Source organism: Alosa sapidissima, chromosome 14, assembly GCF_018492685.1.
Source record: "Alosa sapidissima isolate fAloSap1 chromosome 14, fAloSap1.pri, whole genome shotgun sequence".
Taxonomy (NCBI): Eukaryota; Metazoa; Chordata; class Actinopteri; order Clupeiformes; family Clupeidae; genus Alosa; species Alosa sapidissima.
Genome location: NC_055970.1, coordinates 20015986 through 20028874, shown reverse-complemented (window position 1 = coordinate 20028874; position 12889 = coordinate 20015986). Strand labels below are relative to the sequence as shown.

Below are 12889 nucleotides of genomic sequence, written 5' to 3'. Positions count from 1 at the left end.
AAGTCAAGCATATTTATTTTCAAATCTCGAAAATATATTTACAAAGACACGTTTATTTATATAAATTTGTTTATTTATTTGTATGTCACATTTTATATTTGTATTTTGTATTTGGATATTTATAAATGTATGTATATGTGTATATATATATATCCTTTTATATATATTTAAATAATTTTGAGACAATCCTCACTCTATACGCAAAGTTTGGTCGTTTGAACTACTGCCCCTGGGCAGTCGCACTTGTGTCGTTCCTTGGTAGTTCCAGTTGGTGTCCGGAGCGCCTAGCCAAAAATCACATCTGCCTAACCAAAAAATACGAAGTGGATGTTTATCTCGTGACTCAATGATTGATCTGTCCTGTAGCTTTATTTTGATTAAGAGACTGACTCCCCTACTTGGCTTTTTTGCTATTTATGTTAATTCGAGTATTGCCTTGCTTTTTGATAAGCTAGTATTATAATCTTCACAGACACTTAAAATCAGCACAGTGATAAATGGTGTAGTGGCTAAAGCAGGTGACTTGTTATCCCAGTGTTGTAGGTTCGATTTTCTTATGTGAGATTGTCCTCTTGCTTCTTGCTACCTGCAGGTGAACTAGTGTGACACGTAGATTCAATTGTTTTTGACTGATGTCTTATTGGTCTCTCGATGTAGAGTAAATAAATATGTATGGTCAAAACCTATTGTTGTGTCTCGTAGGCCTACTCTTACTCAGAGGTGAAAAGAAAAGATTGGATGCGAACTCCGGCCGAGCGCGCAGTGCACCAACGCCGTTGAGCTACGAGACAGGTGATAAAGTTTGCGATACCCAGACATTAGTCCAGGCTATATATTTTTTCCAACATATATATTTAACACAAATAATGACTCCTATTGGTCGGCTTAAGTTAACTGTTTTATATGCTTGCAATAGGTTTAGGTTTTGGGTAAGGCTATTTGCACCCCTGGTACAATTAGCAGTGTATGCTATTCATACCCTGGTGCAATAAGAAGTGAATTCTATTCGTACCCCGGTGCACAAAGCAATGTGTCCTATTAGTACCCCGTCTGGTACAAATATCAATGTATGCTATTCGTACCCCGGTGCACATAGCAATGTGTCCTATTAGTACCCCGTCTGGTACAAATATCAGTGTATGCTATTTGCACCCCTGTGCATTTAATCTGGCATATTAATCACACAATGTAATAATATATATATATATATATATATATATATTTTTTTTAAATGTTTTTTTTTGTTGTTACATAACAGAGTGTGAATAGCTCAGCTGTGTAATAGACACTCTGAATAAGGTATGCTGTTTGCATCAATGTACAGTTAGAAGTGGATGCTATTCGTAGCCTGGTGTTTATAGTACTGCATGCTATTTACACCCTGGTGCAAGAACTAGCTACTTGTTGCAATCAAAACTTCCGTTTGAGAACCGATTTCTTGTTCAAATTGCGCGCCTTTTCTCTAGAGACGTTGGTACAGTACACATGCACACTCACTCTGCCAAAACGCATCACATGGGATTCGAATCCGGGTCTCCCGCACGCCAGCCTTTACCTATGACCACTGCACTATCTGCTTCTACAAAGAGGTGTGGTTTGCAGGTAAACTAAATAGTTTATAGGCCTGAACGTCATATTCACGAAATTTCTGTTAGCTAACAAACTGACGGTTGTATGTGTTCACTGAACAAAGATTATGAAAATAAAACACAACTTTTCCATCTCATATTTAATTTGAACAGATATTAGTGCTGAAACCGTTCAGAATTCTTCACTTTCTAATGGCGAAAAAACGAATGTCGGCCATGTTTTTTGGGCACGCGAGCAACATGTTTTTGTTGTTATGTAACAGGGTGTGAATAGCCCAGTTGTGTGGCCAAGTCTATGGTACGAATATACACTCCGTTTTTTTTTCTACTTTAATTTGTAATATCTCGGCTACTGAATGAGCTGAATTTTAATTGCTAAACCCACATTGTCAGGGTCAGGGAATCCAATGGTGCTAAAGCTACAAGACTTTACCCCATTAATCCATTGATGCAATATCATTGTAATGAAAAGTTCTTAACATTTAATATTGTTCCCAAGAAACATGTTTTTTATCATCCCATTGAAATACATCCACAATATGGGTAAAAACCTACACAATAACACTGACAATTTTAAGGGCTTGATAGAAGTCAGTGGTGCCAAACATACTAGAAGGTCCACAAATGTTTTTGATATTGGGTGATGTAAAATGTCAACCAAATGTCTGGCATGTTTCCATACCACTGATACCGAAATAATAAAAAAAAAAGCCCACAGTGCTCTACAAAAAGAACAGAAGAGTCATTTGTCAAGACTGCATGTCTGCATGTGCATAGTAGCTGACTGCCAACCTTTATCACACAGCTCTTTCAAAACTATGTATCATGACCCCCAAATATGCATGCATTGTCAAGTTGACAAGTTTTTCATTTAGTGTCAACTAGTCTGTGTATTACTGTGTATTTCTTATGGTCATGTGTGATTTTTGTGCCCATGTGTATCTCTTTTCTGTTTTTTGTCTGTATTCAGAAATCCTTTGTTTATCCTTATATCAGCATACTATGGCTGTATATATGCATGTACATTGTACAAACAGAGCAGGGGATTAGTACATCCTTACCAAAAACTTTATCATGGTCAGGTTTGAGGTTTGAATGATTTATTCAAGCCACTTCTCATATATCTGACAGTAGCATAAATCACGTGACAATACAAAATCACACCCATCACCGGACATGGTTCCACACATAGATATAGAATGTCTAGATGTCTTATGGCGGAGTCTCCAACGACATCACTGGCGGCCATCTTGTAACAGACAAGCTATCTGGTGGGCTCTGTGGTACCTGATGGCTCTTCTTCTACTAAAGACAGAACAATACCCCCAGGCTATAACAATGACACCTTCAGGTCACTACCTGTCATTACAGTGCACCATTGAAACACAATGTTGAGTTAGCGAGCTGACTGTGGCAAGATGGCTGCGAGGTCGACCTCCATTGGCAAGCAGCGCGGACGAGACATCTAGCCATTCTATATATCTATGGTTCCACACCCATCACTGGACAAGGCCTGATAACAGTGCTGGATGTTTCACACCAGGCAATATCATTCAGTTGTCAGGAAATGCTGAAGACACAAAGCTGTCATTGGCTGTCCTGGCTGAAGACCACTCCCACTTGTCTTCTGGCCTCGTCCATGACCTCTGCTAGAAGGGCAGAATCAGCCAAAGGCATCCTGATGCTCTCCTTCAATCCTAAGAGAAAGTTCACAAAAAGGTCATAGGTCACATTCGTTCACCATTTTAAGTAGTAACATTATATTAAGTTATAATATTTAATATCAAGTGAAAAGAATGAGAAGCCAGAGCAGGGCCGGATCTAGCCTACTACATTTGGGTGGGCTGTAGGAAGTTTGGGTGGGCGTTCAAATTTTTAAATTTTTTTAATCAAAATGGACATAAACACAAAACACAAACACAAAAAGTACTACCTATAGCTCGAGTTGCTGCAGCCAACAGCCAGGGATAGGCAGTATTTCTGATACATGTATTTAAAATAAGTATTTCAAATACAAAATAGTATGTTGCTATTTGTATTTTATTGTATTTTGTTGAAGACAATGCAAGATGAGTAACTTGTAGTTGCTCAAACACACAATACACTCCGTTATAACAACCTAAAGTTTCTTGAGAACTTTAATGATCAGTTTCTTGAGAACTTTAATCATCCAATTGGAACAAATGGAACTGGTTATGTGGTTGCCCAGCAACATTGCTCAATCTGGGCATGCAATGTCAGAGACTTGTCTTCACTTTGTACCGCTTGACAAGTTGGGGCTTTTTAGTGCATCTCTGATACAGTATTTAGGCTATGAGATGTAACAGGTAGGTCAGCATATTGATCTGTTGACTGTTTGCAAGTTATGGCATGTCTCGTAGGCAGAGAAAAGCTGTTGCCCTCAAACACTGTTCACTTAATCAACAGAGTCAGTGTACTGATGAAGGAATAGATCAAATAGACAGATATGGAAGGTTTGCAAAGTGAAATCATGCACCCTTTAAAGAGTATTTTTAGTACTTTCAAAATACATGGTGTGGCTATGTATTTTGTACTTTATTTTGATACACTTAAAATAATGGTATTTGACATTTTATTTTAAAATATAGTGTGATTGTTCTTTTGCCCATCCCTGCCAACAGCTAGATCAGCCAGGCAGCTATAGTACACTCCGCTGGCGCATCGGGGTCCGGTTCGCTCTGTCAGGACTTATTTTCCAGATAATGACCGGCGTTCCATACATTATCCCTTACTTATTCAAGGACCTGCATATAGTATGTTACAGACATTTCGTAGTAACAGCATTTCATAGTCGTCCAGCACCTTTGTAGCTCCCCTCTTGTGCTTTGCTTTTGAGGGAGAGGAGGCAGGGGAGAGAGGCTATTTTAAGCTTGGACTGAAATGAAAATTGAAGTGTGCCTCATACTGTGTGAAATTGCCTGCGCTTCGAAACTGGCGTCCTTGACGCCTGCACTTACTTGAACATGTAAGTAAGTTTGTGATCAAGAGCCCAGAGAGGAGTCATTTTTACATTTCAATTTCTTTTTTTGCCTTCATAAAAAGAAACTAAACTTCAAAAGAGCATGTGCCTGTTTAATTTGCAGTGTATTCCAGCTGTTGACATTGAACAATACTCCCCTTTTAGAGCAAAGGAGTCAGGCTATCAGAGCTTTTTGTGGTCCTAGGGTATGAACTTGTGACTTTCTACCTGGTGTTGTCTGATATATGGACCAAGGACCAAGCAGTTAAAGGGCCCTATTTTGGCAATCAGAAACGGATGGCCACACAGTTTATAGACATTAAAGGCGTGGCCAGTCCACAATCACTAATTTAATAGCGTGATTTTGTGATCAAACGCTGGGCACCGGGCACAAAAGGGTTGTTGTCATGTTTCTTAAAGCAACACCAAAGCACTTTTCCTCTGTCGCACGCACACTATTTGTTTATCCAGCACCAGCTTTGCAAATAACGATGTCCACAGACAAGGTAGAGTATGTTGCATGATTTTATGAAAGTATGATGTATTGCGACATCAGAAGCATATCAAATTTGTAGTTTCTTATGTTTCATTCCATCAAACTACAGATCCGCTACCCGATCTGGCAAACTTACATAGTGCGGTTATAGCCGATAGAGGGCCGCGAAGCGAATGCAGAAGTGCCGTTCACCTTGTTACGAGTTGATGAATCACTGAAACGATTTTGAAAACATTATTTTAAGGTACAAAAAACTCTTTGGTGTTGCTTTAATCAGTCATGGATGTGTTTTAGGCAAAACATCCTTTAAACCAATGAGACTGACATCTGTCAAGGAGCTCAACTTCAAACAACGCATCGGTATTTTGATAGTCAGCGGCGCATTTGAAGGAATCTGCTTGCACACGAGACCATTACTGTATGTAACAGGGATTCCGCTAAACCTTGCTAAAACCTGACTAGTAGAGTATAGCCTACATGCATCTGCACTCACCAAAGTGAGACTAACTTCACCGTGGTCTCATAGTCAATGACAAAACAGTTCTACACAGGTAATTACTTTCACTATTGACTGACAAGGGGTTACCATCGAAAACATAGCCTGAAAAAAGCAACACTTACCCCAATAATGTTTGAATGACTGAATAAAAATCATAAGGATATTTATCCTGCAGAGGAGTTGCTGCTTACATATTGTGCGTCTTAAGCTGTGCTTTGTTTAACTTGGTCCGTGGCGTAATGATTTTTAGAGGGTGTAAGATAGCGATTTTTAGATCATGCGCCAGACCACACCTTATGATGTTAATTGCCGTACCCCTGGGCGCAAGGTTTAATAAAAGTGGAGCACATGGCAAAAAAATCCTTACTTTATTGAGTGTAAGATAAGAATAAGCCTTGCTTCACGCTTTGCTCCACCTTGCGCCGGGTGCACAATAGGGCCCAAAATGTCAACAGCACTCTTGATTTGCGCCTTGTTGAAGTCATCCAGGGCTGATACTTATTCATCTCCTTTGTACCTCTTGTCACTCCTACCTGTACCCTGAACCTGTGTGCCACTGCCAGCCTAGACAGGATAGGCACACATGACGGAGCCGTACCTTTGAGCAGACACTGGCGCACCTCCTGGGCCTCGTAGCGTAGGCCGGTGCTGTTGGTGAAGTTCATGGGCATGCAGGGCTCAGGCAGCGGGTACTCCGTTTCCGTCCCATTCACCACCAGGGCTGAAGGGCACCACATGGGAGAGGGGATCTAAAGCAGGAAGGAGGGCAAAAATATAATATAATATAATATAATATAATATCATATCATATCATATCATATCATATAATATAATATAATATATTTAGATAAACGTTGTTTTAATTTGTTACTTTTCAATTCAATGCTGGGGAAAGACTGTTGATATTTAAAATAGACCCCTCCCTTTAGTGCTCCCTAGGTTGACAGGTTGTGCAAGATAATGCCCATCTCTGTGTGACTGGCTACAATAGTGTTGTGTGAGTGGGTGCAATAGTGTTGTGTGAGTGGGTGCACACTATGTGTTTGTTTTCAGTTTACAGAGCCAGAAGTTTTTTTTTCCTTCCTTTTTTTGTCCGTGTACACACAGAACAGATCGCTAGCAGATTGTGAGGAAATAAATTGTATTATATTGTGTTAAAATAAAGTGTACAAAAAATGTGTTGGCTTAGAATAAAGTTTACAAAATCGATGGAATCGATATTGGTTAAATGTAAACCCTCAGACCGTAAGACACTGGTACTCTAGTCCTACCCTGATGGAGCCCTTTGTGCCACTGATGGTGGCATCGTTGGGCAGGGGCACACCAATGGAGAACCCGCAAAGGCCAATGCGGTTCCTGGAGAACTTCAGCACCACAAACATGACCTCATCCACCCCTACAGAAAAGGACACAGATCAATTACTTTATTGAGGAGTCTCATGATATATTGGAGGTGACAAACTTTTCTTAATTCATGGATATCACCTTTAAGGACAGATGTGCCTTTCCATCATTCTTTATTATATCACACCGGAGCTATTTATTTACAGTACAATAATATACATTTACAGAAGGTTTACAGAGGTTATTGCATTATTAACATTATCATACCATATCATATGTATTATGACATTAAAGTAAAGACTAATTTTATGCCGGGAATCCCTTCTTTTTAGATACATTATTTGGACAAAATCGAGAGAAATTACACAGCGATCATCATGACATGAAAACAGCTCTCTTGTCACTGGTGCCAGCAGGCTGATGATTAACCTACATTTCAGCTGTTTTCTGCTGGCAAATCACACAATTACACACAGCAGGTTAATAGAAGAAGAGGTGTTAGGTGGGAGGTAAACATTAACTTGAAGGTCACACTTTATAGGATTTAAGTCAGGCCTGTTGGTTTCACTGCAGACGAGTGAGTCAGCAAACGTGGAGAGAGAACCGACACACCCACACAAATACACGCACGCACGCACACACACACATGCACACACACAAACACACACACACACAGGTCTCCAACCATACAGCCCTCACTGAGAGCTGAGACATACATACCCAGTCCTGACTGTACAGCCCTTCCTGGTAGATGCTATGCTATGTTATGCTACCAGTGAACACCCCCTTGGATACCTTTGTCCACTATGAAACAGAAATACTAATGAATACACAGACGTGTTCCATGGATTCAGGGGAAATTTAGTTCAATTCAAATATGTTTTTCTAAGAATTTGAAGGATTGAAAGATTTTTCCAATGTCCCCCAGACTTTGCTCGTCCACTGAACCTCACCTGACTCCAGACGGTGTCCCGTAGCGTGGATGGACTCCGGCCTCTCCCCCTGGAAGACCATGAGCACAAACTGCAAGCAGTAGACGCCGATGTCCAACAGGGCACCTCCCCCCAGCTCCTTCTCCACGGAGCGCGGGATGTGCAACTGCGGGGAGCCGAAGTAGGCCTTGACCACCTTCACCTCCCCCACCGCCTCCTCGGCCAGCAGGCGGCTGACCTCCCTCTGCACGGGGAAGCAGCGCGACCAGATTCCCTAACACAGGAGAGACCACACATAAGAAAGATAACCCCCTCATAGGGTACAGAACAGACCAGGCATCAATGACAACAACTAGATATTGATTAGTCAAATGAATGAGGAGGAGATGGGGTGGAGGTGGGTTGCAAAAAGGATTGCAGAGAAAGCAGCAGGAGTAAGCAGGCTAAGGTAGCTAAAAAAAAGGCACCCTGAATTATCTTCACCAATATAATAGCAAGTGATCAGCTGGGCATGACTCCATGGCCTTCCTAGACTAACACTATGCTCCATTATTGCACAATGCACATTGCAGACATGTAACTTTGATGTACCATTGCAGGAACAAGACCCTTATCATCTGTTTTCGACATACTGGGTACTGCCTTAGAACCTAGCGTCCTGGAACCCAGTATGTTAGAAATTGATGAGTGCAACAGCTTTATACACTTCATTTGACAGGCTGTTGCTCCAGACCATAAGGGCATGAAGCTGTTTTGGTCTTTTTCTTTCACTCACTCTTTCTCAATCTCTCCCTCTCTCTGGCTGTCTCTGTGTGTGTTCCTTTCTATTCCTTTTCATTGCTCTTTGTCTCCGTCTGTCCAGCCACCTTTCTCTCCCACTTTATCTATTTTACTAGGAGGTTCCTTTGAAAGGAACTTGACTGAGTCTGACTGAATCAGTAGTTTCATAGTCGATTACTAGAGAGGGGGGAAGGCCACTGACAGAGTGGAGGGGCACAGTGGCATTATCACAGCACACTGCAGTTCCTGCTGAGCTTGTATTGCCTTGCTCATTCTCTTTCAGTTCAATTCAAACCTGCTTTATTGGAATACTGGCTTCTGAAAAGGAACAATGTCCTGGTAAAACATCTCTTCTGCTGAAAAATCTCCCTATTTCTTTCTTTCTCTCTCAATCACTCTTTCTCTTTCCCTCTCTCTCTATTCTCTATCTCTCTGTATGTGTGTGTGTATGAGTGTGTGTGTGTGTGTGTCTCCCTCCTATTGAATTCAGTTCCATTCAATCGTGCTTTATTGGCATCTGAAAAAGCAAACCATACTGCCATAGGCCTGAGAGTCGTTCCCCCTGTGGTCTGTACCTCCATGAGGAACACATTGTTCTTCTTGGCGGCGTCTATCAGCTGCTTGACCTCTCTGGAGTTCATGGCGAAGGGCTTCTCACACAGCATGTTCTTCCCCGCGTTCAGGAACAACAGCCCGACACGCAGGTGCTGTATGTGCAGGACGCCCAGGTACACAATGTCTGGAGGCACACACACACACACACACACACACACACGCACATGCACACGCACACACACACACAGACGCACACACACACACACACACACACACACACACAGACATACACACACAGACACACACACACACACACACAGACACACACAGACACACACACACACACAAACAGATACACACACACAGAGAGAGACACACACATACACAGAGAGAGAGAGAGAGAGAAAGACACACACACACACACAGACACACACACACACACACACACACACAGACACACACACACACACATACACACACACACAGACAGATGCACACATGCACAGATTATCTTTCAGGTACAAGCAATGTATGGTGTATATAATCCCTCAAGTGCAGTTAATATCCACTTAAACCAAGACAATGTCATTTAGATACAAGACCTCAAGCAGAGCTTCAAACAGCCCATATAATCACTGGCATGTTATCTTTGTTAGACCAGATTTGACAATGCTGAGTTTCAACCCACCAATGTTAGGGTCTTTGGCGAGCTCTTCATAGCTGCCATAAGCCTTGGGGATGCTGTGCTTTTTGGCAAAGTCTTGTGCACGCTCCAGGCTTCTTGCAGCTACAGCCACAACCTGGAAGGAAAACAAAACACACACACACACACACACACACACACACACAGACAGACACACACACACACACACACACACACACAAATATCACTTGTACAACATGCATCAGTGATCCTGCAGTGTGCATCCATCTTTCTTACACACGTTCACTGGCATAAAAAAAGAAAACACTGAAACTAATAATTCATAACAAAAGCAGACATGCAGAGACGTCATCCTCTGTGAAACCAGCATAAGCATGTTCAGCTCTGAGTTCGGCTAGTCCTGGCTGCCGTGGAGAGCAGAAAGCCTGGCAGGGTTTCGCCCACCTGGTGTTCCTCGGCAGGAAGTGTCTTCATCGCCACGTTCCAGTCATGGCTGATCTTCCCCGCTCCACAGATGCCCCACCGCGTTGCCATGTCGGACGGATTGATGTCGCTCTGCCAGCTGAAGGGAGGCCCGGGAGAGTGAAGGTGAGGCTAGGCTGTTCCGGGATGTCGTGCCACACACCACACACACACAGCTGTCCGGGACAGATACCTACTGAGGCTCCACAGCTGCTTATATATACATAGAAACATGCAGAGGAAGAGAAGAGGAGCTGAGGTGGGGTGGGGTCATGCGGGCATGGGAAGGTTGATGAGTTTCATTCTCTCTTCTCTCACGCACCTTCTCCCTGGTAGCCTGACCGAACAGAGGACTCTGACTCCAGCACCCCCCTGGGAACAACATTTTTTCTAGAATGCCAAGTCAAAGATAGACTTAACAACCGGGTCTAGGCAGTTTGAGCCAGACACATCTGCTAATCTATACCCAAACTTAAAGCAGTGGTGTTTCCCTGGTGTCACCACTAAGGATGAGGAAGGGCTTATTAATGTGTATGGCTCAAAGTTACCTTTCTTCTCCCACTACAAGAGAGTCTGGGGGGTAGGGTCGTCTCAGATGACCTGAAGGGGGAACACAGGTTGTCTCTCAGTTGTGTATTAGGAGCCATTGATTTGCCTGGAATGACTTGTCAAAAGTTGAGCAGGATGAAAACAAACAAATGATTAAACTGACAAGCTCCACTCAGATGCGTGTGCATGGGAAGCATTCCTACATGTCAAAGTCTCTTAGAAAAACATGTAGTACATGCATTAGTTGCCTTATTTCATGTGAACATTGTTATGGACAGGACTACCAGTTTAGAGTTTAACACTCTCAACTTTGTGAGGTTAACAGGCTTTAAATATCAGCATCTCCAACTCAGGCCACTAGATGGCAATGTGTAGTCATAGCAGTTTAGCGATTACTGCTGAGAGGCAGTAAGGAAGTGATACAGATTATTCCCCTGTTATCGTATAGTTATTAGCAGAGTTTGGAGCTAAGTGTCAGCATGGTAACAGCTGTAATCAATTAAAATGTAAATGAATTGGGATCAGTTTTAAATGGTGTCAATTATGTTGAAAATGTAGCAAAGCAGGCTAGATGTAATGATTTCTTTGCGGCCCCCCTAATATGATTTGTGTCAGAAAATCACCCGCCATTTTGAGTTTGCTTTTTTTTATCATTATTATTATTATTCCTAACATGCCTTGCTTGTTTATCAGTTTTATTTGCAGAATTTGCAGAATTAGTATTATATATTTTTATGATATAGGGCCAACAAGTCAATAAAAGCTTTAGAAAAATGAATGACCAAAATCTCATTAGGCCTACATGTTATATAAAAATTACCTTGCTAAATATGTGACACCCCATCATTAACCCCCCCCCCACCACCACCACCATAATAACCACCCACCCACCCACCCACCTGAGACTATGTGTTTGTGTGTGAGAACATTAATTATTTTCACCAGATCATTATTTTCAGTGAACATATATATACAAATATTTATATAATATTTATATATTTATGAATGAACGCTGGCTGGCCTCGTTTCTTTGTGTCTCATCCAAAGGCATTCTGGGATCTGTGTGCCGTTGTCATAACGACAAGGTACCAGCTGGGCAATTTGTATGCAAATGGTATCGGACTTGGCCTAATCTCTGAGCCTATACCAGAGGACCTGGTTACCATGGGAATGCCCATCTCCCTACACCCCCCGTGTGAATTTCGACGTTTTTCCGCCTATTTTGGCATCGGCTGCTCAGTGGTGGGGGCACCAAGGGGTGACACGTCGTGTTGTCAGTGGCAACGGAGACAGGTGGGGAGGGATGGATGTCAGGCTCAAGAATGTGTCAAGGCTCGGCTGACAGCAGGGACGACAATCACACTTTCCTCTCCACCCCGAGACTCACTCAGACTCACTGTAGTGGCAAAAACTGTGTTTGTTTGTCCCTATGACACTTCTAATTGTTCGTCTCACCACTTCTAGGGAATACCGGTGCTTGAGTTTCTTGACACGTAAAAAGATTGTCCGACCAACGTCGTCCGTGAACTGATGGTATTTTTTTGTTGTACAAATGAAAAAGAACTTAAAACATAAAGTATAGTCTCTATTGTCTGGTTGAGCTGAGCTGAGCTGAGTTCATTCCGCACGTTCGCGTTGCTCCTGTCACGCTCACATTGAGTTGATGTTGACGCAGTTGACGGTCAATGATAGTTGGCTCAAGCACCGGAACCCCTCCTGTGGCCTTGGCTTGACACCCCTTTTATCACTGCACCCCCATTACCACTAGAGGGAAGGTAAACTCAAAACCATTAAAACGTTCTAAATCAAATGTTGAAGGGAAATTAAATGAATAATTATTTATACATTAACTAAAACTGAAAATATGAATATGGCTCCTACACACCGGCCCCTAATTGTGTGCATGGGTAACAATTACCAAACATACATATTACAAAGGAGCCTAGTTTACCAAGATACTACAATTATTTAAACACAACATGAGTGGGTTATACTCATCTTTTTCTCCCACAGAGTGGTTTCCCCAAGACCGTCTATTC

The 12889-nt window shown here is 42.2% G+C and overlaps 1 protein-coding gene across 1 annotated transcript; it reads right to left on the bottom strand.

Moving 5' to 3' along the window:
• Positions 1–2971: 2971 nt before the first annotated feature.
• Positions 2972–10434, bottom strand: LOC121681930 (trans-1,2-dihydrobenzene-1,2-diol dehydrogenase-like). Its single transcript, XM_042061891.1, has 7 exons — positions 10284–10434; positions 9864–9975; positions 9196–9359; positions 7862–8114; positions 6836–6960; positions 6163–6313; positions 2972–3286 (listed from the first exon to the last, which is right to left on the bottom strand). The coding sequence occupies exons 1-7, from the start codon at positions 10371–10373 to the stop codon at positions 3177–3179; spliced, it is 1005 nt and encodes a 334-aa protein (XP_041917825.1). The 5' UTR covers positions 10374–10434; the 3' UTR covers positions 2972–3176.
• Between the last annotated feature and the right edge of the window lie 2455 nt (positions 10435–12889).